The following is a 27,180-nucleotide window of genomic DNA, read 5'->3' as shown; positions in this document are numbered from 1 at the left end:
ATGAAATTGGGGAGTAATTTCTCTTGTTGTTTCAAGAATCTCCGGAATGTTTAAGTAGCATAAGTCCTCCTCCCTTAAAAGTACAGCAAACTACCAAAAAACTATCCATAGCTCAGTATATTTTTGGTAGTTTTGTTGTGAAAGGCGCTATATATATATAAATAAAGCTCTTCTTCTTCTTGTTAACTCTAGTTAGTGTGCTATTTCCATCCTATTACCAAGTTATTACTGTGTTGTAAAGTAAAGTGCAACCTATTTTTTTAAATATAAAACAATTTTATACACTAAATAAATAGGTTATCTTTGTGTCTTTATACATCACCTTATTTGCACACAGAATCTAGTTTGATCCCAGAGAACAGATCATACATAATTGTAGCATGGAGGCCTTAACCTGCTTTTGCGCATCTCAGCAAACTATATTTCATTTTTATTTCATTTTAAAACTTAAAATAAAGTTTATGTATGGAAAACACAGGCAGCTGGGGGAATTATCAAGGGTAATAAAATAAAATTCATGCCACCATTTTTAGTCAACTGCTTGCTCTATGGCACCCATACATGTTCAGTGCAGTGCAGTGATGGAATATGGACTTTGAAAACCCAGATCTGAGTGCTTCTGCGTGAAAGACAAAACAACTAAACGGCTAGTTCAAACATGCTTGAGTAAGACTAAATACTATTTCACGCATATTTTTGATGGGGAAACACCGGTATGAACATTTTAAAGCTCAGGAAAGATAAAAGATGTCAAATGTTGTAGCAATCAAAAATAAATTAAACTGCTGTTTTGCCCTTACTTCATTTACAGATCATCACATTCTATTCACACAGTCATCACTCACTTGTCATAGGACTTGTTGTGCAGGTAACTGAACAATGCTTCTAGACCTTTGGTTGAACAACAGAGTTGTTTCAGCATCTGACACTCCTTCTCATTCACCTCCTCCAGGACAGAGATGATTATGCCCCGCACAAGACATTTAGACTCCTCTAGAACCTTTGAAAACATAAACAATACAAACCATTAGAGGAGACATTTATGGTTAGCACTCTTAAGGGGGTCATTTATCAAGGCAGGTGCAAAATAGCGGATGCAAGCTGAAGAATAAAATATGCTATTTTGGTAAATGGTCTAAACTTACAGTTGTGCTCAAAAGTTTACATACCCTGGCAGAATATGAATGATAACACAATGAGGTTTTTTCCCACTCATTATTAGTGGTTGTGTGAAGCCATTTATGGTCAAACAACTGAGTTTGCTCTTTTTAAATCATAATGACAAAAGAAACCAAAATGATCCTGATCAAATGTTTACATACCCTGGTGATCTTGGCTTGATAATATGCACACAAGTCGACACAAACGGGTTTTAATTAAAGGGAGGATCCTCACCTGTGACCTGTGTTTATAATTATTGTTTGTGTATAAAAGGTCTGTGAGTTTTTGCACTTGACAAACCCTTGCATCTTTCATCCAGTGCTGCACTGACAATTCTAGTTTCTGAGTCATGAGGGAAGCAAAAGAATTGTCAGAGGATCTGCAAAAATGGGTAGTTGAACTGTATAAAATGGATTATAAAAAAGATATCCAAGGTACTGAGAGTATTGAAGTGGATAATGCAGGATTCTGTTGAAACCAAACAGGTGGGTGCTGCGGGGCTGGAGCACCCACTCAAATCTTTAGGCACCCAGTCGAATTTGCCCAAATTTCAAAATTATTCCATAAATATAGCCTAACCCGTAAAGCCGCTACTCCATTTTCTGCAAACACACGAACATGGGGCGGTTAATAAAATATGTGCGGCAGCCACTCATTGCTTCGCTCATTTAGCTCTATAAGTAGAGCGCCGGGCTCTCAACAACGAGTTTGTGAGATCGATCCTGACCCCATCTTTTTTGATTGGGAACCCACTAGGAAGAAATCGGCACCTATGGCAACAACTGTCGACAATATCGACCTTTCATTGGCTACCCAGGAATTTACAGGAACTGGAGGCTTTTTGCCAAAAAAAGAATGGCCAGCTTTACCATCCGAGGAAATAAAGAGGCCCATCCACAACTACCAAAAAAAGAATCCAAGCAGTCCTTGACGTTAAAGGGAGCAATACACTGTATTAACAACTGGGGTATGTACATTTTTGAGCAGGGTCATTTTGAAGAGTAAACTTAGTTGTTTGTTGCTTTGCTCAACCACTAACTTAGCCTGGTTTTACCATACCCTCGTACTCATTTCGTTTCGTGCAAGGGTCTGGATCTTCACAATTGAGCTCCGTTATCAGGTGAGAGGGGTGAACCCGTTTGAAACGATTAGATCTGATTTTCGCTAGCGTTTGGTCGTGACGTATGTAATGCGCCCGAGTGAGTGAAGCAGCCATCATAACTCTTGGGAGCATTCCTTGCGCATTCCAAGGCTTCAGTGTTACTTTCTAGATATTTGGGAGAGCTTCCATTACTTTTGTATCCACCGCCAAAATACAACCAGCAAATGCGGCGCAAGTGCTTGACGTCACCTACAACGCCCGCCTCCCCCGCTCGCTGAATGGTAGGTTGAAATTAAACCGATGTAACACGGCCACAGAGATCAGACCCAGACGTACATGTAGGGAAATGATAATTGATCGGAGTTTACGGATGGCTAAGGCCAGGCTACCACTAACTGAGAGTGAAAAAAAAATTATGAGTTATCATTCATAGCCTCTGAAAAATGGCCAAAAATTCTGCCAGCGCATGTAAACTTTTGAGCACAACAGTATACAGCGCTCTTCCACCTACATTAGGCACTCAAAGCTCACTCGCCCATTCAGACTCTCATTCATACACCAATGTATGCAGACACTAGAGGCAAGGTGGGTGAAGTATCTTGCCCGACACAACGACATTTGCACCTGCAGGAGCCGGAATTCAAAACCCTGAACTTTCGATCATGAGGCGACCCCTCGCTACCTTCTGCACCATTTTGTTGACATGTTACACTTAATTCACCATTTGATGTTACCGGTACTACGGTATGAGGGAGCGCCAAATCTGATATGTAAATAAATAAGACATTGCTGCATGAGTAAAAACAATGCATAAATGACTCAAATGCTGCTGATGCACTTGCGCATGTTACTTGCTTTGCACATGAGCAAACACTTGGTAAATGACCCCTAAATATGTTCTTTGGTCTATGCCCTATATCCTTTTGGCCCGTGTAACCCACTTATTGCTCAAAGTTTGGTGGTTGATTCAGATACACCCAATGGGAAAAGATAACAAGGCCTAAAATAGCTAAATAGTCTAAATAGCTAAAAATTAGTTGGCAAGTTTATTTCTGTAAAATGTGTGTAAGGGTGAATGAGAATTTACTTTTAATATTCAATAACTTGCTAAATATATATATAGTCCAAATATAAGAACCTACCACTGCATTACAAGACGCCATTTCTTTGACCCGTAGCATAACCTCTTGATTAAATGTGGTGGGCCAGAACACCTGTGACACCAAGCCTCGACTACATGCCTCCTGAGCGGTCAGCTTCCTCCCACAGAACAACATCTCATTAGCCTGCCATTGGAGAGACAAATAGAGTCAAACTTTTTTATCTTTTCCAACTGGACAGCATATGTCCTCAGGGCTCACCAGAGCTACCCCCAGGATTTGGGGAAATGTGTATGAGGAGCAGCCAGATGGGGTGAGATGAAGGGCAGCACAAGGAGTCTGGAACCAGGCCCTCTCACTAGCCCAAACCACGTCACACAGGGGCAGTATGGAGGCTCCCAAGCCCAGAGCTGCACCATTTATGGCCACTATGATAGGCTTCTTGAAGTGTATAAATGCCAGCACAAAGTCCCTGTGAAATAAAAGTGCAATGAGTATTAATCCTCAGACTCAGAGTGACAAATGTTTTCTTACCGTACGGCTTCAGCAATTCGGCTGCTCTCTTTCCTGCGATCAGTAGACAGACGTCCAATCAGGTAGGAGGGTTCCAGCCCGCTACAGAACACTGTGCCCACGGAGCTGAGCAATAGCAGCTTACTGTCATCAGCAGCTGCGTTACCGAGAGCCCTGCACACCTCCTTCATGATCTGGAGATAACAGAGGGAAATGTAAAGCCTCTATCTTACAGATGGCAAATGGTTCATTCTTGCATATCAGATTTGTGGCTTGAATAAAGCTTGCAATTTCAAATGGTAAATCAGGTTCAACATGCCCACAAAAAGCACATGCCATTTTCCAGCTTGGATATTACTGGGGCAACCTGGGCAGTGCAGTTTGATAGTGCCTGGGCACTGGGAACCTTCCTCCAGAGTTCCTGTATGTTTTCCAACAAAACATTTGATAAACTTGAAAAGCTTTGGCTGTGGCTCTTAAACTTAATTTGTTGTACAAGAAAATTAGTATCCATTTAGTCCAAACCACTTCTGGTTCGGGCTCATTGATTGGCAGGAGCAGTACAAGATGGATTCTCGTGTGTTTGTGGGTAAATTTAAAAAATACCACGGGAATTCAGCTTGTATAGGCAAGGTTTCACATCCAGACTCCCACCTTTTTCTCTACACTCTCTGTCTTCTCATTCCCTTTATAGCCTTATAGTTTTAAGGTTTTATAGTTTATCTAAAGTTATGTGTTATATGTTTATGTTTCATGTTGCATGATTAAACCGAAAAAAGAAAAAAAAAAACTCATGTGAACCTGTTCATAACAAAGGCCAATAAAACAATTCTGATTCAGATTTTAATTTTTTTTTTAGTGTTCATCTCTAAACGGGGAGATTTTTTAAATCTGAAATGTAGTTTGAACATCTACAACAGGGGTTCTCAATCTGCTTGTGGTATAGAAACTTTACCGTCCTCTCTATCCAGGGTCCAGATACAGTCATTGTAGTGAGCTTTGACAACATAAGAACCGCTTGTTTAATTGACCAGCTCTGCTTTTTGAATAATCAATTTTTTTCATTTTTTATTTCACCTTAACACATTGAGTGCTGCTCTGTTTTGGGGATTTAGCTGTTGAGTGCCAGCAATCCAGACCATTTTTCATGATATTTGTAGCACCACAGCATATTCTATGTTATAGCTATGGACACATGCTATGGTTCGTTTGAAAGCTGAGACTCAAAGCTTTCCCTAGGTGAAAACAGTTTAATTCTAGAGATTCGGAGATAACGGGGGTTCTATGCAACACTCTCCTTTCCTTTGACCATTTAAAAACTCAGAGAACTGTTAAAATCTCAACTGTTTTGATCTGTACATGGGAAGCCGCTCTGCTTTGTCAAACTTGAGAGAGAGAGAGAAGTGTCGGGTTTACAGCTGTTCGCTAGGCAACACCACGCCCCCTCGGACTAAAAAAAGAAAGAAAAGAAACGCAATAATATATATGAAATATTCGGATTGTGAAGTTTTTGATGGTCAGTTATTTCACTTCTGTTCATCACAGAGCTACCAAGATCACACATAAGGAGTATTAGAGTGTCTAGTTTCATTATAATAATAATAATAAAAAAAAATGTTTTTTCCGTTTTTGGCACTCAGTGTGTTAATTTGTGAATTGTATATTTTTTTTCCATTGTTGATTCAGGATTAGGTAGGATATTAAGAATATTTAGATGATAAAAATACTTTGGGGTCTGGACTAAAGCCTCACATGGTCAGGATCTGGATCCAGGTTCGGCAGTTTGAGAACCCTGATCTACAAGATCAAATAAAAACAATGTCCCCACCTCAGGCGTTAAGGCGTTGTTGTCTGTTGTCTGGCTGGACAAAAGCACATGAGTGAAGCCTTCCTCTTTCCTCACCACGATGTCCCTGAATCGACAGTTGCTCTCGTTCTGTCGCACATTGTACCTGAGCCGCTTGTCAATGGCGCTGCCCTTATCTTCAGTCAGCTTCCGTTTGACCGTGTTGTGCAAATGCATCTTTCCATTGACAAGAGGAGGTCCTGAGGTCAACAAAACAAGTCAGCCAAATCAATCATTAAGTCACACTATGGGGATAAACACACATTGTATATGTGTATCTATACATATGGCATAGGCACAATTATTACGCAAGTGCGTTTTTGTTCGGTCAAGTTTGTTTGTTTGTATATGTATATTATGTATATGTGTGTCATAAGTATAAGTCAAACAAAACATTTGATAAAGAGTGCTGCTTCCTTCTGACTAGCTTTTTGAGTTTTCAGAGTTTGTCTTTGGCTAATGATCGTCTGCTGTAGAAAATTCACAGTTTGGGATTTTGGAATATGAAGAAAAAGAATAATCTGGTCACAAAAACGCCCCTGCATAATCATTGTGCATGCAGTGTAGTGTGACTGCAGGTAAATAAAATTCAGGTCACAACTTGAATGTTCTTACCCAGTTCACTGGTGAACTGTGATTCACTCATATCTGCACGGCTTAAATCTACTCTCTCTGGGGTTGGTGTCTGTGGTCTTGTTGCTGCTCCGTACAGGACAGGCTCCATGTCTCGATTCTCAAGTCCGCTGTGAGCATGTCTGACTGATGGGACTGATGGGACTGATGGGACGTGAGCTAGGGAGCCGGGGAGGGCCTTGTATGTGATTGTTTTGCTCAGTCTGTCTCTTAAAGGATGCTTGGCACCAGCTGCCCGCTCTCCAATATCAAGCACGGTCCCAATTCTGACTCCTACAGGGGGCACATTAATCTTTTTGGTCTTTTTAGTTTCTGGTTGAGTCCAAGTATTTTCCTTTGGTTTGGAGCGATGCCGATGAATTTTAGATGTCTTCGGACGTTTATGTGAATGTAACCGCAAACTGTTAAACTGATCGATGAACTCTTCACAGTGAAGTAGATGGTGTTCCGGTTCCCAAGTGTCCTCTTTACTTCCATAGCCTTTCCATCGAATCAGGTATTCCCACTTGCCCTTTTTGTTCCTCCGTTTGTCAACAATATGCTCCACCTAAAAAAGGTAAGTTTTCAGTGTCATACATTACACAACTATTACACAGATTTCCGGTGTCATGGCGACAGCGTAGACAGCCACGCTGGCCTCCCTCTTCAAACATTTTCAAAGTTGTTTCTAAAGTGTGAATAACAAGAGAAATCAGGAGTGCATTTCGATTGGCACATGTTCTCACGCACGACACGGAAAAGAACAGCTACAATACATGCGATGGCGACAGAAGCGAGCAAAGCGCTAGGCCTGGAGAATACGGCACTGGCCAAAGTAATAGAGGAGACAATGGCAAAATACTTCAGAGAGTCTGAGGAAAAGTCCGAGGCTCGGCACAACAGACTGGAAAAGCGCCTGGACAGTATGCAATCGACGATTGCCCGGCATACCGAAGAAATTAAAACATTACGCACAGACACCTCCAGGCTGCATGAGCGCATGGTACAGGCGGAGGAGGCGGCTAAAGAAAACTCAAAACAACTGCAGTTTTTCACTGCTAAAATGACCGAAATGGAGGACCGTGCACGCAGGAACAATTTGCTGATTCTCAACTTGAAGGAGGGTGTGGAAACCACGAACACCTTGGCTTACCTGAAGGAGATGCTCCCAAAATGGTTCCCTGGCCTAGCGTCCGCGCCACCGGAGCTCATGCGGGCGCACCGGCTTGGTAAACCTCCAGCGGCGGCGGGGAAGGGACAGCGGCCGCGGCCCCTAATCATCAACTGCCTACGATTCACCGAAAGAGACGTCTTACTGAAAGAAGCTCGGAAGAGTCCTCCAGAGGTTGCGGGAATGGTCCTGAAGTTTGCTGCAGACTACAGCGAGCACACATCCAAACGTCGGAGAGCTTGCTATAAACCAATGCACGAGGCGCGCGTCAAGGGATTTGACGCCTTTCTCCTGTACCCTGCCACAATCAAGCTCCAACGGGGAAACAACAGCTACACCTTCGAGGAACCAAGGGACGCGGAGAAGTTTGTGGACTCTCTTGGAAACGACTAAACGACCTGCGCTCAGTGCGCGCATCTGCAAGGGTAAGCAACAGCAAGACGGAATGTTATGTACTCTCATAAACTAAGCGCTGTTCGCTTTTCTTTTCTTCTCTCTTTTTTTTTCAACCTAGTAGTAGCCTAGTGCTAGCCTTGAGTTGCTCTGTTTTTGTTTTGCCTGTCGCGGCTGTGTAGCATTATGAACGGTTTAAAGACTATGAAAAGCAGCTCGTGTCTCTACAATTTGCTTATTTTAAAACCAGGGCTGCCCGAATGGCTGTTTTTTCCCTCTCTTTATGTATTTTTTACTGTATTAATATGTATATGGGTATATATGTGTGTATATATATAGCCTACTATATATATTTTTTTCTTTCTCCTTTTTCAATCACAATGGATTTCAGTACTTTAAATTCACAAAGCACTACTTGTAAATGAGGAGGGAGGGGTGGGGACTAGGCTTTGTCCATGACAGCTGGTACAAACTTTGGGGTGGGTTTGATGGGACAACAGAGGTCTCTTTCAAGCATTTTTGTCATTCTTGCTATGTGTTTGTTTGTTTGTTTGTTCTCTTTTTTTTTAATTTTTTTTTTATTTTTTTCCTTTTTTTTGGGGGGGGGGGACCCTGTCCAGGTCCTTTTTTTTTTATATACAATATCATACAAAGACTTATATCAATAAATGGATAAAATAAATGTACTCTCTCTGAATGCCCGTGGCTTGAATTCCCCTCAAAAACGTGCAAGCGTTTTAGATTTCCTGCACAAGAAAAATACACAATTTGCATTTATACAAGAAACACATTTTTTAGAAAAGGATGTATTTAGATTCCAAAACAAACACTATAACGTAGTTGCTGCCTCCTGCCATACTAAAAAGAACAGAGGTGTTTTGATTGCAATTAGAAGGAATGTATCCTATACAAACTTGGGCACTGGGGGCAGTAAAGACGGCCGCATTACTTATTGCAAAATTTTATATAATGGAACTAAAATCGCATTAGTTTGTGTATATGCCCCAAATTCTTTTGATAAACAGTTCTACAACATGTTGAACTCTATTTTGTTAGACCTTCCTGATCACCATCTTTTGATTGGGGGTGACTTCAATGCTGTGTGGCTCCATTCCATTGACAGAACGGGGCAAAATGAAAGCGGTGACCAGAAAATGGCTTCTTGTGAATTACATAAGTTAGTTGATGAATATGGTCTGTGCGATGCATGGCGACTTATGAATCCCCAAGCCAGAGAATTTTCCTTTTACTCTGCACGCCACAAGACATTCTCAAGAATTGATTATATTTTCATTTCAAAACCTTTATTCCAAACAGTTTGCTGCAGTGAGATGACTCCTTTTGCGTTAACAGATCATAGAGCGGTGTTCAGCTCATTTTTAATAAACTTGAGTAAACCACGAGCCCCTCGATGGCGATTTAACAGCTCACTATTAAATAATCACGATTTCTTAAAGACACTGTCTGAGGAATTGAAGTTTTTCATGAATGTGAACCAAAAATCAGTGAATGATCCTAGAATACTCTGGGAAGCTGTTAAAGGTTGCATCCGGAACACTACTATAAGCTTTGCCTCCCAATTAAATAAAATGAAGAAACTTAGAATTGAGATGATGGAAAAAGAAATTGCGGTTATAGAAGAAGAAATGGTAACTAAAATTACACAAGAAAATACAAAAAAGCGTCAGGAAAAACTTGAACAACTAAGTGATCTGTTAAGGCAAAAGGCTGAATTCCAAATACAGCGGGTACGACAGAAACATTATTTAAATAGTGCCAGACCCAGTCGACTTTTAGCTCTAAAAATTAGAAGCAGTGAACAACTTGCCAACATTGCTGCTATCACAAATGAAGAGGGCACTGTGACCTCAGACCCAGTAGGAATTAATAGTACACTGAAAGATTTCTACAGTAAACTATATACCTCTGAAGTTGTTCACAACGAAAAGGCATGCAGTGATTTTTTAAGTCCTCTTAACCTGTGTAAGCTAACTCCAGAAGCTGCTGGCTCCTTGGTAAAACCAATAACGTTAGATGAATTAAGCAAAGTTGTGAATTCAATGAACAAAGACAGGGCTCCAGGGCTTGATGGGATACCACCAGAGCTTTATGTTACCTTCTGGCCTCAACTTGGCCCGCTATTATTAGAAATGATCAATTATTCAATAACAAAAGGGTCTTTCAGTGATGGTAGCAATGTGGCCATCATTTCATTGCTACTGAAAGCAAATAAACCGCCCACCGATTGCTCCTCCTACCGTCCACTTAGCCTTCTCAATACAGACGTTAAAGCCTTTGCAAAAATTTTAGCTACTAGATTAGGAGATCATATGACTGAATTGATCCACAGCGACCAAACAGGATTTATTAAATCGAGATTAGCTTCTGATAATATTAGACGATTACTGCATATCATAAATACTTCCTCAACATCTGATAACAAAAACTCTATTCTATCATTAGACGCTGAGAAGGCGTTTGACCGGCTGGAATGGAGCTATCTGTGGGCTGTGCTTCAGCATATGGGTTTTCCAGTGGATTTTATAAACATGGTTAAAACTCTGTATGCTAATCCATCTGCAATTGTGTTGACGGGTAATGTGTGCTCGCCCAGGTTTACTGTATCTCGCTCATCGCGACAGGGCTGCCCCTTATCTCCTCTGTTGTTCTGTCTATCTTTGGAGCCAATAGCACAATTACTCAGACAATCAAAGGAAATTGCTCCAATTAAGGTTCATAATACATTTCATTGCATCTCTTTGTACGCAGATGATATCTTAATTTATACAAGTAACCCTTCTGAATCAATACCTTATATTCTTAAAACCTTCGAGTCTTTCGGGAACATCTCTGGATACAAAGTTAACTGGGGTAAATCTGCTTTTATGCCCCTGGGTCTAGCAAGTTTGACTGGATCCTTATGTAACATCCCAACGGTCTCAAACATGAAATATTTGGGAGTTCTTATTAATCCTTCCCTCAATAGGCTGATTGATAACAACTACAAAAAGATGCTGCTGGCCATAGAGAGTGATCTTAAAAGGTGGAGTCCTCTCCCAATGTCATTCCAGGCTCGTCTATCGATTATTAAAATGAATTTATTGCCTCGTGTTAATTTTATCAGTTCCATGATACCCTTAGCACCACCTCAAGGCTACTATAAAAAACTACACTCGCTTATAAACAAATATTTATGGAACCAGAAAAAACCAAGGATTAAAATTTCAACCTTATACAGATTGAAATCATCAGGTGGTGTAGGTCTTCCAAATTTTGAGTGGTACTCTTGGTGCTTTGTATTAAGATCACTCTTTTCATGGTCCAAAACCAACAAGTCAGCAGCGTGGATGCCTATTGAAGAAGAATTAATAAAGCCATATGGTATGCCCAATCTCTTGTATTCTAAATTACCTTTAAAAATAGTTAAAAGCCAATATGGGCCCATTATTGCACATCTTGTATCTGTTTGGAATCAAGTCAACAAACATCTGGGCAAAGACAAAGATTTTTTTCTTCAAACACCAATATTTCATAACTATTCTCTCCTTATTGATAAGAAACCTATCTCTTTTCCCACATGGGAACGCAAAGGAGTTCACAATCTAAGAGATATTATAGGACAGCATGGTTTAAGGGAGTTTTATGACATACAAAAATGTTTCAATTTACCAGGCTCCTCTTTCTTTTTTTTATTTACAGTTGCGAACTGCTATGCGTTCTTATGGGGTCCCTTGGGGATGCACGCTAAAAAATCATCCTCTCCACACCATTCTGAGCAAAGCAAAAGCCACTGGCATTGTCTCGGACATGTACACATTATTAGTTTGTTCTTCACAAAAAGTATTGCCCATTGAACAACTTTGGAAAACGGAATTGAGGGACCACGTGGAGTGGGATTGGAATCACATCTGGTCAAACATCTCTCTCTCTTCAAGAAATCCCAACCACCAAATGATCCATTATAAAATTATTCACCGAGCCTATTTCTATCCTAGGAGACTGCATCTAATGAAATTAAAAGATAATCAATATTGTGATTTCTGTCCAGACAATACCATTGGCACTTTTCTTCATATGGTGTGGCAATGCCCTGGGGTTTTACATTTTTGGGAAAACGTTGCAAAGATGCTCTCAAACATCATGGACAGAGCCATACCCTGCACTCCGAGGCTTCTTTTGTTAGGTGATACTTCCAACCTAAATCTGACTATTAATAATCGTAGAATCTTATTAGCCGGCCTTACCGCTGCTCAAAAGATGGTGGTTTGCCGATGGAAGACAGTGCAGCCTCTGACTGTGAGGGAATGGCTCCTGTCCTACAGAGATATCATTCAGTTGGAGCTCTCTGCCGCTCGAATGCATGGAGCAAAAACTGAAAATATCTCATGCTGGTCCAATTTATTAAATACATCCAAACTGGATTAGATTTCACGTTATAAACTACACTGCTACAATGAACATGTGTTGATGTACTATTTGTTGAAAGAAAGTTTATTACATAATGATATGTACTATATGAATTGTTCAATGTATTGTACATAGCCATATGTATACTGCTATTTCTGTGGATGTCTTTGACGGAGGAAATTAGCACCTTGTATTGCTCAACTGTACATTTTGCTTCACTTATATATGTCAACCTGGACAGGGTTTTATTTTTATTTATTTTTATTTATTTTTTTTGTTTTATTTTTTTGTTGTTTTATTTTCAGTTTTATTTTTATTTTTCATTTTTTATTTATTTGTCTATTTTTCTTTTCTCATTTTTGGGGAAGCCTCTCTGCCCATCATAAGGGAAATGGGATGTGGGTAAAAAAGAAAGGGCTATAAAATGAAAGTGTAACACATGCAAAAAGGTGCAAAATGCCAATGTAATGTTACACTTCAATAAAAAAAATTGATCACAAAAAAAAAACTATTACACAGATGAGTTTTATGACCATATTGTTATTTTTTCTTCCCATTTTTTAACTCCAAACTGTAAAGCTGAAAGGCTGTTGGATTGAGATCTAATTGTGGCCAAAGTAGGTCCTCGCTCTCAATCAGGTGTGTAGAATTATTATGCAGCTATTTTCCCTCACACAAAATGGGAAGAAAAAAACATCTTTAAAACTATGAGAAGTCACAAATAGTTAAAAACATGAAAAAAAAATCAAGCTTAAAACTATCAGGAATTCATTCTCTACCAATGCTGTAATTTTCAGCAGCTTTAACCATCCTGAAATGTCCAGAAGTACAAGGAGTACAAGGTGTTCCGTGCTGAAAGACTTCACCAATGTGAGAAAAGTGTAAACCCGACCACTATTGATCAAGACACATATTCTGAAATGTTTAGACTGGGTCAGGAATGACCTAAAGACAGAGTTTTCAAAGATTTTATGGACTGATGAATGGGCTCAGTAATGGGCATAAAACTCTACTCTGACTTTGGCGCTAGCAAGATGGGGCACTGGGGGGGTCATTAAAGAAAAGATAGTTGGACCATTTACTTCAAGCTGAACGCGGAAAACTCCCAAACCTACTGCCAATTTTAAGGGGATGTATCTTAACTGGTGGTACAGCATAAAGCCCATTCACAGTCACTCTGATCTCATCAGTTCCTAAAACTTTTGAAAGGTCTGTCTTTAGATCAATCCTGACCCAGTCTTAACATTTAAGATTATGTGGTTTGTTTACGCTTTTCTCACATTGGCAATGTCTAGGTATGCATAGGTAGATAATCGATTGCTGGTGGCTCCATGGTTGATTTTTCTTCAGTCTTTGACGGTTACTTTGCATCTTTGTCTGTCAACTCACTTCTTACAACCGTGTTGGCTATTGGCGACAAACTGTTTGATGGTTGTCTGGTCCTGTCCCAATATTTAAAAAAAAAATCAAAAGAGCTATCAACATGACTTTTCAGAGTTTTTCCAGATGTCTTTTCCTTTCCAATTTGGGTGAGGGAAATTGGATGCATAATAATTTTGCACACTTGATTCAGAGCGCGGACCTTGTACTTGGACCACACTTCCTCTCATTACAGACATCACCATCACCTAGGACGCTTCAATCCAACTGTCTTTTAGTTTGACACTGTTTGGAGTTTGAAAATGTGAAGAAAAAAATAACAATTTGGTAAAAAAAATAATAACTTGCATAATAATGGTGCAGGCAGAGTATTAAGTGTTGAAAACGATTAACAAATGCGCAAAAAGTGATTAATACTGATGCAATTGAATAGGCGAGTGAGTACAGTGGTTTAATGTTTAGACCTACTGTCTGTGTTCAGTACTGTTGGTAACTTTTAGCTGGACACAAGCGACTCGTTTATGCTCTCATACTATTCCGCAAAGGGCAAATTGCTTGGCAACAGTCTGCTGTTTAGTTTGACAGCAGTTCAGAACAAATTAAAAACAGGTTTTCTTTCAATGCTAAAAAGCATTGAAAGTCATTGAATTTATTCAGCCAAAATTAAGGTCTTCAATATATTTAAAAAACATTAAATTGGATTCCAACTATTAAATAATAAATAAATTAAAAGTATATATATTTTACTATTACTACTACAGTCATTGAGATGTCCGGTTTTAACTTTATCAGGAACTGTTTTTCATTTCCAGGATAAAAACTATTGTTTTAAATATTGCATGAACTCACATGCAGTGGCGCACTGTCAAGGCCTACAAAGCCTTTTCTGCAGCCCAATTTCACAATAACCCAAATGTATTTTATACAGAGCTCAGGAGGTGAGTAAACTGAATAAACTCATCCTAGGGCATTCAACACAGCGACACCCCAGTCGCTCTGGATCATCTACACAAGTGGGACATTAAAAGTTGTTAAACTTTCTAATACGATTAACGGTATGTTTTCGGTGCTCACTCGTCACTCGTCAAAGGGTCATTACTCGCGCATACTCTGAACAAAAACGTATATTACATGGTTGACATTATGACCGCTCCACATCATCTACGCAATTCATTAAAAGTTGGAAAATGGGCGCGATATTATTTTCTCTCTGTTTTATAACGTTGTTGTCCTCCAATCAGAATTCTGCAGGCTGTCCATATAAAACAAGCGAATATACGTAGCAACCCTTGTTATGGCATTTTAGTATTAGTATTTAGTTAGTTAGATAGGTGACCACACTGGCGTCCTGTCTTGGGTCCCCTGCTGGGCCTTTGACTAAACCAGGTAGAGAGACCGGCCTTTCCTGGACCCCAGACGAGGCCCTCGCACCTTTAGACAAAGGTCCCAAATGGCCCATCTCCCCAACAGCAAAAGATCTCCTTCTGCCTCCAAACGCCACCATGATTTCATTCCCATGCAAAGTGCCTTTTGGTGGCTGCATTAACATCTCCAACTGTATTACCATTTCTCTGTGTTTCTGGGCTTCCCTTTGTTGTGCATGACCCCTGTCCTGCTGCTCTGTCTGTGGCACTCACCTATAAAGGTAGTGCCAGGGCTGAGCAGAGTAGAGCTTACCATGACCCCCGCGTTCTGTGTAACCCTCTCCGCAAATGCATTTGTGTAATAAACTTCACATGTTGACTAGACAAACTTCTCTTAAGCTTTATTAAGCAAGAAAATCCACAACACCCTCCAGCCAAGGTATTTCTTTGGACGAAGCCGCTGTCACTCAATTATACATTGAGAGCCAGCGAGCTGTGTTTGAAAGGACATGCTTAGCATAAATAATAACTAATAAAACCTTTTTTTTCCCTATCCTTTAATGGCATAACTTTGGTGTAATCAAGGAAATCAGTTTTATTGCAGATATATTTGCCATCCCTATCGCTATAGTTTATTTTAACTGGACTTTGTTTGGAAAGGCCCGAGCCAGGGTCATTGTTACCCAAAACTGGGGCTTGTCTGGACTTTCATCCTACGAAGCAACACTTGGGGCTTATCCATACCAACACCAGCCAGTCTCTTGAATATGCGACTTTGAAAACTGATGGACTTTATTTTGAGGACACAGTGCTGGAACATGGACTAATGAGATTCTAACAGTAGAGATTGGAGGACCACAGAATGAATGAAGTTGGCTGAAGTCAGTGATGGTATTACAGCGGCATCAGGGATGAGTGACTGCGTCCATATAGGTGCTAGTCAAGCTGTGACCAGTGGCGGAGTGATATTTCTACTTTATAATGTGTTGTTTCCCGTGTGCTGCACTGTGAGGCATTGTATGGGCAGCCTATGAGCCTAATAGTGAAAATCATCTTCACAGGTAAAGGGCAAGGTCAGGGGGAAAGAACGCCTTGGCATTTTCTATGCATCAGTATGAGTGTGTGAAGGCCTTGACCCCGTGGACACTGCACAACACTGCAGGTATTTATATTTGTCCGTTTTTTTATTGAAGATTGTGCCGACATAATATATTTAAAAAAAAACAATAATGTCATTTTTTTGCTGTGTGCTTAACCCCCCTACCAAAGAACATTCCCACCCTGTTGCAAGGAAAAACAAAAGTTGTATTCAAGTACCAATAGAGTAGAATAACGGATTTTCTCCAGTGTTAAATTACATAAAAGATCAATAAACCACATTTTAAAAAATGGAGGGCATTTGTCTTTCCATTTAAGCAGTACAAGACTTCAGGAAATAACGCAATCACATCTCTATGCTTTTGATTACATTTAAAAAATTGTGGTACAATGCAATTGTGGACCCCGGTTCAACATTAATCATAAATACATCAGAAAGATATTTAAATATAGACAAAAGTGTGATAGAGCAAAACCAAAACATGAGATTGGAATAGGAATAAATATTATCTGCAACAAATTACAGTTGCAAGTTCCTCTTCCAACTTTCCTTTGACACAATATTTTTTTTACCAATAAGTCCTTTGGAGTTTGCGTTCAAGTCAAAGATGTTTACAAGGAGTGTGTCAGGTGGTCGTGATGGGAAGTGATTATGTGAAGCAGACACAAAACTGCAAAGCTGAAGATATCAGAAGAAATGCGAGTCATGAAAAATCGCTTTCACTTGTTGAAACTTTCCTCACAGAAAGCAAAATTTGGGACAATTCTGTTGAGAATGCTTGAAAAAACTTCCACTGGACTCAGAAGTATAGCTGTGTGTAATATTCACCGAAACGTTGATTAATCTCTAAAGGTTCGGTTAATTTCACCCCGTGCTTATTATTATTATATCGCAAGAATAGACTGGTCAACCTGTTGCTGCCGTGCTAAAATGTTCGCAATTTTTCCATCATGTTCATACACTTTATGGCTAGATTTATTAAAAAGGTTTTCAGTTTGTTTTGCAGTTATCAGATTCAATTCCTTCTGAAGAGCTAAGCGTTGTTTATATATTTCAGAGGAGAAAAAGTGAGCCGAACCTTTTCCGAGTCGTAAAATGTCACTTTCAGTCTTTTTGACACGCTCTTTTTGAGCTTTCTTTACTTTAGCACTATATGATATGATCTGGCCTCTGAGATAAGCTTTTAGTGATTCCCAAATAAGACCAGAGGATACTCCTGGGGTTCTGTTCCGTATGAAGAATTTGTCTATTTCTTTTGAGATAAATTTGCTAAACTCTGAATCAGAAAGCAAAAGCATATTAAATCTCCATGGCCTGTACCTGTTGCCCGAGGTTGCCATATTTAGAGCCATGAACAATGGTGTATGATCTGATATGGAAATGATCACCAAGAAAAAAGTAATCTATTTGAGAGAATGTCTAATGCACTGCCAAATAAAGGAATAGTTTCTCTGGCCAGGATTTCTGGATCCCCAAACATCATGGAGGAGCTGGTTAACCATTTGTGTCGATTGAGTTGGCGTCATGGTCTTGGGTGAGCTGCAGTCCAGTGACGGTGATAACACACAATTCGGGCGTTCCGCTCTCCCAAAATTTCATCCACTGAGCGGCGCTGTGATCAAAAAATGACACCGTTCATGGCCTAGCGCACTTCCTGTTGCTATTATTCTGCATTCAGACTAAACGCGATGGAGACTTTTCTGTTCTGTTTTATTGCTTTTATGGTTTGTGCAGCCATGTGAGCTCTTGACTGAAAAATAACTGCTGTTTTGGTTTTAACTAGTCCCTTTGTTACGGCCATGTCCTATGGATCTTCAACTATAGCTATACACACAATCTACGCAAGGATCTCCCTAGTATTTAAGCACATGTCCAGCCCATATGCCCGAATAAAGGACTATTATTTGTGCCAGTGGACAATGGTTATTCCAGGTTAGCCACGTTAGCTTGTCACAATCGCCTACAGCTCATTGTTGATGAAAAGTCCACAATAAACCACAAATGCGTCAAGTCCGGTTCAGTGTGTGATCATCTCAAAGGCTGCTTTATATTGTTACCGGCTATATTGACGTTATTATTGCATAATACTTGTTTTCACCGGATCTATGCACTGCTAAGGAGCTAGTTAGCTCCGAGCGAGTGGCTAGCAGCTCGGCTACGGATTTATTTTTTGACATGGCTGATGTTCTCACGTTGAAAACACAGACTCGATAAAGTTGTATTGGGCAGAGAGATCGGCAGAACCGGAAGTTGCGAAGATTACAGTTACCCATAATGCACCGCAAAATTCAGTCGCTCCCCTGCCCATCGGATGAAATTTTGGGAGAGCAGAACGCCCGAATTAATGTCACCTCCCAGAATAAGATGATGTGTATCTATATTTGGTATATGAGAAAAGAGTCCAGTAAAGAATGTACGGTTGTCCCAATTAGGGGGATACTGTATATATTTGCTATAACAACAGGATTGTTATTTAGTTTACCCACTACGATTATATAGCTGAAAACCCCTGACACACTAAAAGAGACTGTCTTCTTAATCAAATTGGCTGTCTATCTACCTCTAAGTTTTGAATGGTCAAATGTATTTAAACGGATTTGTTGGAGAAATGCAATGTCTGTGTTCATCTGCTTTAAATGGACGAGCACTCTTCCACGTTTTACAAAATGGTTTAGAGTCCTAACATTCCAGGAGGCAACATTTACCTGGCAAACACTGGCTGAAGTATTCAACAATGAATTAACAATAAGATTTCAAATGCAAAGATATTGACAGAAAAAGATGCAGTTGAGTCAGAACAGAAAATGCACATCAAGTAGCTGCAATACATATTTTGGTGCAACAGGTACCCAATCCCAAAGTCACCAACAAGAACATGGTGATAAAGAAAACCTTACCCTAATATAAAATTCACACATTCCGTGCTTAACACAACTCTAGCTATACAGGTAGCTCCACATTAACTTTAAGTCTTTTTTCCTCCAAATAACAAAAAATAAAAAGGCGGTTGTTAATTATTAATTGACATAAAATTGTGAGCTAATAAAACAAAAATATGGGTTGTAACACTACAAATAGAATTGAAAATAGAAAAACTGTCCCAGTGGTATCGATTCAGTAAATGATTAGATTCAAGTACAGTCCAAAACGTTATTGACTTTAAATACTAACCAATTCAAAGTGGCATATGGTAAAACATATAAATAAAGATTTAACTTAAAACGTGGCAATATTACAGGCAATTACTGTCTCTCATCATACGATGTTTTCCTGTACGTAAGTAGCCACTGCTGGATCCGCAGCCGGGCAGGGTAGTGCACTCCCTGACGTCCTCTGAGAAGTTTTTTGACAACATTAAATGCCGACCTGGTGCGGCCCACACTCAGCGGGAAGTCGGGAAAGATGAGTATGGTTGTACCGTTGTGGTGGAGTGGAACAGCACAATCTTGGTAGTAGTGCAATTTTGCTATGATCGCTCTAGTCTTGCCATCTGCTCTTCTCCCCTGTATAGTGCGATGAGATTTGTTGATCAGCATATCCTTATCCAGCTTCAATATGCCTTTGAGTAGTCTGATACAGAGGCAGGCGTACACAAAGATTCCTCAGCTACATTCAATATATGGATATTTGACCTTTGCATACGTCCCTCCATGTACACGCATTACTCCTATAGAGTGTCTCCGCGGTCTTCTCCAATTTCTGAAATTTGGTTTGCAGTACCACGATATCATTCAAGCAGCTAGAGAGCTCCTGCTCCATATCTGACACAGTAGTTTGACCGTTTCCAACGGCGAAGAGCTACTGTGTTGTTAGCTATTTCCAGCTTCACTGATTGCAGCTCCGATTTATCGCACTCGATCTCACTTGTAATCACCTTCGTCACTTCGTTGTGAAAAAGTTCAGTCATTTCGGTTTTAATAGATGAGAGCAGTTCCATTTTTAAGTCCGCCAGGTTAGTTTGTTCACTCATGCTAGCTGTGTCGCTTAGAGAGTCCGCAGCAGTCTCAGCCTCGTGTGGCATCCTAATGCTAGTTGTATTGCTAGCTTTGTCGGGGCCTGTCTCGCTTGAAGAGCCCTTGCCCGTATACTTGTACTTGCGTAGGTTGTTTGGCTTTTTCCGTAGAGAGAGTCGTCTCATATGATGTGGTAAAATCTTAGATGATCCAGTCAAAATGTCAAAAGACTTGCGATTTTGTGCGGAGATCTCTGAACACGCGTCTCTATTGCCAGCTCACTACCGCCCGCTTGTTGTATCCTAATTGTCCTGTTTTTTTCTTTGACTGTTTTTAGATTTATCGCCTAATTACTGTTTTCTTAATAAATTAGTGGAATCATATTAAAACTTTTGTGTAGAAGGCTTTTTCAAATTGGGAGATGTCTGCTTGATACAGAACGTAATCATAGGCCAGCCTCCGAACAGTCTGGACTGTTTGGAGGATGTCACGGAGCATCCTTTGCATTTGCAATTTCAGACGCTATACAAACAGTATCGACAGAAGGTTTGTTTCTGTTTGTTGTTCTGTACCCAAGCTGGGAGTAACTTTTCTTTGAGCCTACTTTTTAATTGTATGTTTTTAAATATTGTTAATTGTATGTTTTAATCCTTGAATTGTATCTCTAGTGGAAGTAGATCCTTTTAGTTTTATTTAACTTATAAATGTTATTCCTTGAACATTGGTGTGATGTTTATTTTGGTCTTTGTTTAATGTTAGATTGTCTGTAAGAGTGTGACTAGTTTTCTTAAAATTGCAGGACAAATTGACTTACAAGTACAACAGTAACCAAACCTGACCTAACTTGACATGAATGTATATTTAAAAACTCAGATATTTTTTCTGTAATTTGTGTCTGGTTTGTATACTGAGGTAAAAAGAAAACTTAACTTTCACATAACGAATGTGAAGCATTCAGTCAAAAAGTGTTTGAAAACAGAAGAAGTGACCTAATATTAAACTCAAATTCAAGAGTCAGACTGGTTTATTAGGCTGTGGGCTGAGTAAACACATTGGCCAGGTATGTTCTCTAACATCCGTGAGCCCCGAGCACTGACGGAGATGGACGTCAACCAGCTCACAACCCCATCACATTTATTTAGTGCACAGTAATCTGCGCATCTCAAGGGAGCTACAGCAGAAAGCTGTTAATATCAGCATCCTGGCCAATCTTAAAACCCCACACATTGTGCACATACCCAAGTTCAAACCACTTATTTTGAGGCAAAGAGAAACAATGAATATCAATTTTCAACAAATACAGGCTCCCTAAAGGAAAAACAGTAATGCTTTAATCTCAGGAAGTCAGGAATATGATCGGCAACCATTTCGGGACTGATTTGTAATGTGTAGGTATAGAGCTCAACAGTCCCACCCAAGTAATTTTGTCATATTTTCAAGTATTGTTTGCTTCTTTCATGTAAAATACCCGCGCAAATGTCGGTAGTTAGCACATAGCTGATTAGCTGGCGTCGTGCCATTAAACTCTTAATAATTTACTTTTTCGAAAAGTCAACACTGAAAATACATGGGATTTTTTGTGTCGGACCCCGACAGGTCACCGGGAGTGGGTGGGACTGTGGAGCTCTATAGGCTGCTTGGTTAAGCGTCCTTATGGTTAAAGGAGGGCTTACATATTACATTTTAGCTGAAAAAAAAACCCCTCACTATTATATATATATATATATATATATATATATATATATATATATATATATATATATATCGAGCTCATTAGGCCTGTCTATGTTGAATTCAGACTAATTTATCATAATTTGTGTAGTTATTGTCATCTATCTACATAAAGATAGGTAACACTTTATTCTACACTACCCTTGATACATTGTACCTACCAAATTTAGTACAATGTAAAAGACCCTAACTCTAACCATAAGCCCTAACCCTAAGGGTCTTATTACGGTATATTATATACCTCCAAACTCCAAATAAGCATCATTACAATGTGTATGTACTACATAGGTACAAGTTATTACATTTCAGATTACATTGTACTAAATTTGTATAGGTACAATGTATCAAGGTAGAATAAAATAAAGTGTGACCTTTTAGGGTACAGTTCTCACAAACAATGCACATGTGCAACCTGCATCACCTGATCTGCTGCTCATGTGCATTTGCCAACACCAAAGAGCGATTTTGTGTTTCTAATTAGTAGGCTTAAATAAGTTTATAACAGGCATTACAACAAGCTACATTTTGTAATTTTACGGCATATTTATACATGAACATAATGCAAATCAAGGTGAAAGTATTGGAAGTATCAGAATACAACATTATTATAGGGCAAAGTAACAGAATACAATAGGCCTGCAGTATTCAGTATCTTGTAACTTAATACAATTTCAAAGTATGCGCTGTCTCTATCAATCTGTAGCTCTTATAAGTTTAATTTACAAAAAAAAAAAAATCAAAGGAATTATTTACATGTGTGAATTAATTAGGCTACAACATATTTGGCGAGCATTAATAACCCTAAATAAAGGTTTTAATCAAAAGTGAAAGATCAAAAAAGGGAAGACAACTTCAAGAGGAAAAAAGGAGACTCGTAGGTTTATCTATAACATTTTCAAACAATATCAAACTGTTTTGATGTTGTGCAAAGGCGACCTTTTAGAGTCACCAGGATCATCTTTTGGCCTGGAAACAAAGGCTAGGCAGAATTTCTCTATCTTAATAATCCAAACACATCGGTAATGTAGGGTAGGTGACTACTTGTTTAGACTGCGCATGATGCATTTAAAAATCTCTTAGCTGAAAAACTATGCATGCGCACCTTTCAACCCATCACCGTAGCTATTCAGCATGTCTGCCGCTCTCCGCGCTGCTGTCACTTCACTACGACTTTCAACTAGACAGCACACTGAGGAGTTCACTCCGTCAAACACACACTGCCTGTTCACCACTATCGTTCCAAAGTAGGACAGAAGGACACAAACTGCACGGTTACAATAGAAAGCCGTCTATTAGAGAGTAATAGTGTTACTTTGCCCGTTTAAAGGGCTTAGGACACCGCTTTTACATTCGCGACGCCCTCCCCTTTACTTCCTAATTCCAATATTCGTCAATATTGCGATAGATTTCTCCAGGATATGGTCACTATCTTACCTCGTAAAGATCTCCCGAAGCCATAGTGGGCGCGGACTCTGGTGGCGCCGCGTTCTTGCCTGCCTTGTCGGCTTTTTTGGAAGGTACACTGTCGGTGTTTCGGCGAAAGCCCGATAGACGGACGGGAATTAGCAAGCAGCCTTGTTATTCTGAGCAATCCGCAGTAGCAGATCAGCAGACAGCGTCAATCGAGCCCGGCGCTGTGCGAAGGATCGTTCCACACTTACAAACAAACAAGCATCGGGGCGGTGCTGTTTACTCGGAACCAACTGAGAAACTGCTGCTTCAAAAGCTCGGCGTGACTGTGTGTGCTCAGTCAGCTCCAAGCTGCGTGTGGCAGCTCAGGGTAGATCATGTGTGCAGAGCCATAAGCGGGGACAGATCCGTGTCTGTCTGTGTGAGCCACCTGTGTGCTTCACATCACCTCACCTTCGCGTAGCCATCAGCCAATTACATTGTCGTTATCAGCTAGTAGGCTACTTTTACGCAAATTATCATTAGGATAATAGGGTGGTAAAAGTAAACTTTAAGAGCATACGATACTACCATCTATGTGACAAACATAAACTGCTCTTGGAACAAGTTGGAACAAGTTTTGAACAGTTTTTTAGAACAAAGATAGGTGATATTAAACCCTTCCAGAGTGTTTACTTGTATGCCAATGCCTACAGCCAAGGGCAAGGTCATTATTGTGCCTGACAAAACATCTTGAATGAGGGGAGAAACCTTTGCCTATGTTTTTGCTTGATGGAGAGTGAAGCCAATCTCAGACAGACTGTTCAGTGAGTTAAACCAGACGAACCTCTTGCTGTTGGGGTGAGTGACAAAGTCTTACCCTACTGGGGTTACCAACAAAACATGACCACAAAATATTATATTATATTATATTATATTATATTATATTATATTATATTATATTATATTATATTATATAATATTATATTATATTATATTATATTATATTATATTATATTATATTATATTATATTATTATATTAATTATATTATATTAATTATATTATATTATATTATATTATATTATATTATATTATATTATATTATATTATTATATATTATATATTATATATTTAGGTCGATATTTAAAATAAGTTATACAGTTGGTCAAACCTAGACTTTTGTTTCTATGTGAGTAAATATATGTGTATCACAGACAGGCTTTTTTGTAACAGTATAGATCAAAAGCAGCTGTCTCAGCTGTTGCTTATGTACGTCTGGTGTCACAATTGGTAGTTGTGCGCTTATATATGGCTTATATACATAGCCAACGACTGAGGGTGGAAATGGCTCAGATGGCGGATTGTCTTATGATCGGAAGTCCGGCACTTCTAGTCCCGGCTACCTCAAAAGCAGACGATCATTTTGTCCTTGGGCACAGATTGGTAGCTTCGCTTCCATCAGTCTACCCCAGGGAAGCTTTAGACCTTATTGTCCCCAAAGGGACTTCTTTTTCTCCTACATACACATTGCATGTTTGAAAATAGACAGAACAACAACAGACATACAGTAGACAAAGTTCACGCGTGCTGTTCAGAAATATGATAGATGAAGGGATCAGGCTTCTTCCAAAACAAGCCCTCCTGCATCTGTGCACCCTGTACCCTGTTTGAGGTTTTCATGGAGGGTGTATAAAAGTCCTATTCACTGGATGCAATGTGTCCGTTAAGGCCTCTTGACTACCAGGGAAAAAATGTTGTTACTTTTTTTTTTCTTTTTCAAATACCCCAATCTTTGTAAGGTAATTAGAAGACTGAAATTTGGGGGGGGGGAACGTTTTGATTTTTTTTCCACTGCAGTGGACATCTGAAGGCCATACGTGTGAAACTGAACCTTGATAATGTTAATAATAATGCATCAGTCTTATATAGCACTTTTTCAGATGCTCAAAGTCGCTTTTTACAATTTTGTGCATTATTCATTCACACCATACTCCATGGTGGTAAGCTACTATTGTAGCCACAGCTGCCCTGGGGTAGACTGACAGAAGTAAGGCAACCAGTCTGTGCCATCGACCCTTCCGGCCACCACCATCCACTTACTCACACACTACATTCACCCAGGCTTCCTGGTATTCCCAAACGGTCTCCCATCCAAGTACCAGCCAGGCCCTTCCCTACTTAGCTTCCGAGGTCTGACGGGCATAGCAAAGGCGGTATGACCCATGATGGCAAAGTTAGTCTCAAAGAAAATATCAAAAGGTCAAAATAAGAACAAGTTTGACCTCCAAAAAACTGTCCATCATCACTTATGTTTTGCTTTGCTGCTTCAAAAAGCAATTCCTCTTCTTGGAAACCCTTCCTCTATCTTTGTACTTATTTCCTCCATCAAAATGGACAAAATAACTACAAATGTCCACTACAGCGGTAATTTTTAAATACTAAATAATATTTAACATTTAGGGGTCGCCATATTAAAGTAGCAAAAATAGGGTCATTTTATTTACAATACAATTTTTTTATTTGCCGAAATTGAATAAATATTTTTTGGTTATACACATTCCTAATTACGCTCTTCCATTTACCTAATACACACAATTTATTCAGTTTATTCACCTTATTCCGGAGGCTGGGCGCGGTCATGAATTGTGCCCGCCCCTTTTCTCCTATCTGTTAACATGGGACTGGAGAAGTCCACAAAAAATCAGTTACTACATGAATACAAAGCTGTATAGTTATCATATGCTTCAGGGAACTGGACGGTTTCAGCAATTGTCCAGATCGGTTGGATATGACCTGGACACGCAGTCTGCTGAGGACCTGCTAACTTTATGTACAATAACTTTAAAAACTAGAAATGCAATGGCTGCGCCATTGCGATTGACTGCGGAAATGCGGGAAGCGAATGCAGAAAATTGCATAAACTCTTCAAATTGCATAAACTGTTTTGCATAAACTGGTAAAATGCATAAAATGTCATGTTGCATAAGCTGTATAAACTGCATAAAGTGGTAAAATGCACGAATGGGTTAATTTGCATAAATTATGTAAATTGCATAAACACTTAAAAATTCATAAATCCTAAATGGCATAAACTCGTCAGTTGCATAAACGCTTTAAAATGCATAAACTGGTTAAATCCCATAAAGTGGTTACTTTGCATAAATTGTTAATATTGCATAAACTTTTTAAATTCCATAAACTGGTCAAACTGTTGAAATGGCCTCAGTGCTTGATTGGCAGAAGCTGCACAAATGGCTGAAAGTCCTGGAGTCTCCCCATTGGCTGGATTCACCCCATACACACTAATGCAAAAATTTCAAACTCCCGTATAAAAAAACTGGAAAACTGCAGAAGGCCAATTTTTTCTCAAAACCCACAAGTTGCATAAGCTGAACATGCACAAAGTGCAAAATTTGCATAAAATGCAGAAAAACGTGCAGAAAAGCATGGATTTGCGGCAGCCCCATTATAAGTCAATGGGAAAAATCTCCGACATTTTGGCCGATTGCGGAAAAACCGTAAGTTGCAGAAGTCCCAAAAGTACTAGCACCCTTCTCCTCAACATGCGGAACGTTTTGATGCATAACTTGCATAAATTGCACAAAGCATGAAGGTGCTGAAAGCTCTAGAAAATCGGGAAAAAGATGGAAGAGGAATAATAATAAAGAACATGAAAACCAATAATTGACTGCGGAAGAATTCCGCAGTCAATCAATAATCAGATTGACCAAAGGTAAAGACAATAAACTTGGTACACATTGAACTTGTCAAACAGATTCCAAAGATTGAAAAATTCTTTTTTGTCAAACCATTTGTGAATGATTTGATATTATATTTCTGTGTATGAAACTGGTCAGTTGACTGGAGCTGGCAGTCTACTCCCGAAGGCATTCCCTTGAAGAGACTGTGTGATGGGTGCGCAGGGTCCCTGGTGATTCTGATGGCTTTGCGGGTGAG

General features: G+C 39.5%; 1 protein-coding gene across 1 annotated transcript; it reads right to left on the bottom strand.

Moving 5' to 3' along the window:
* Positions 1-723: 723 nt before the first annotated feature.
* On the bottom strand, positions 724-23,640 carry cdyl (chromodomain protein, Y-like). The gene is made up of 7 exons (XM_079554955.1): positions 23,267-23,640; positions 6,338-6,902; positions 5,705-5,922; positions 3,898-4,070; positions 3,625-3,835; positions 3,406-3,549; positions 724-1,000 (listed from the first exon to the last, which is right to left on the bottom strand). The coding sequence occupies exons 1-7, from the start codon at positions 23,288-23,290 to the stop codon at positions 842-844; spliced, it is 1,494 nt and encodes a 497-aa protein (XP_079411081.1). The 5' UTR covers positions 23,291-23,640; the 3' UTR covers positions 724-841.
* Positions 23,641-27,180: the final 3,540 nt, after the last annotated feature.

Source organism: Gobius niger, assembly GCF_951799975.1.
Source record: "Gobius niger genome assembly, chromosome: 4".
NCBI classification, from domain to species: domain Eukaryota; kingdom Metazoa; phylum Chordata; class Actinopteri; order Gobiiformes; family Gobiidae; genus Gobius; species Gobius niger.
Note: the sequence above shows the minus strand (reverse complement) of the source record. Positions and strands in the feature narration are given on the sequence as shown.

Bases quoted from the DNA above. Each gene is read 5' to 3' on its own strand.
- cdyl (XM_079554955.1), bottom strand. From the start codon at position 23,290: ATGGCTTCGGGAGATCTTTACGAG. The intron at 6,903-23,266 runs GTAAGATAGTGA...TACCTTTTTTAG, and splicing joins CTTCGGGAGATCTTTACGAG to GTGGAGCATATTGTTGACAA. The intron at 3,550-3,624 runs GTGAGCCCTGAG...CTCCAATGGCAG, and splicing joins AAATCCTGGGGGTAGCTCTG to GCTAATGAGATGTTGTTCTG.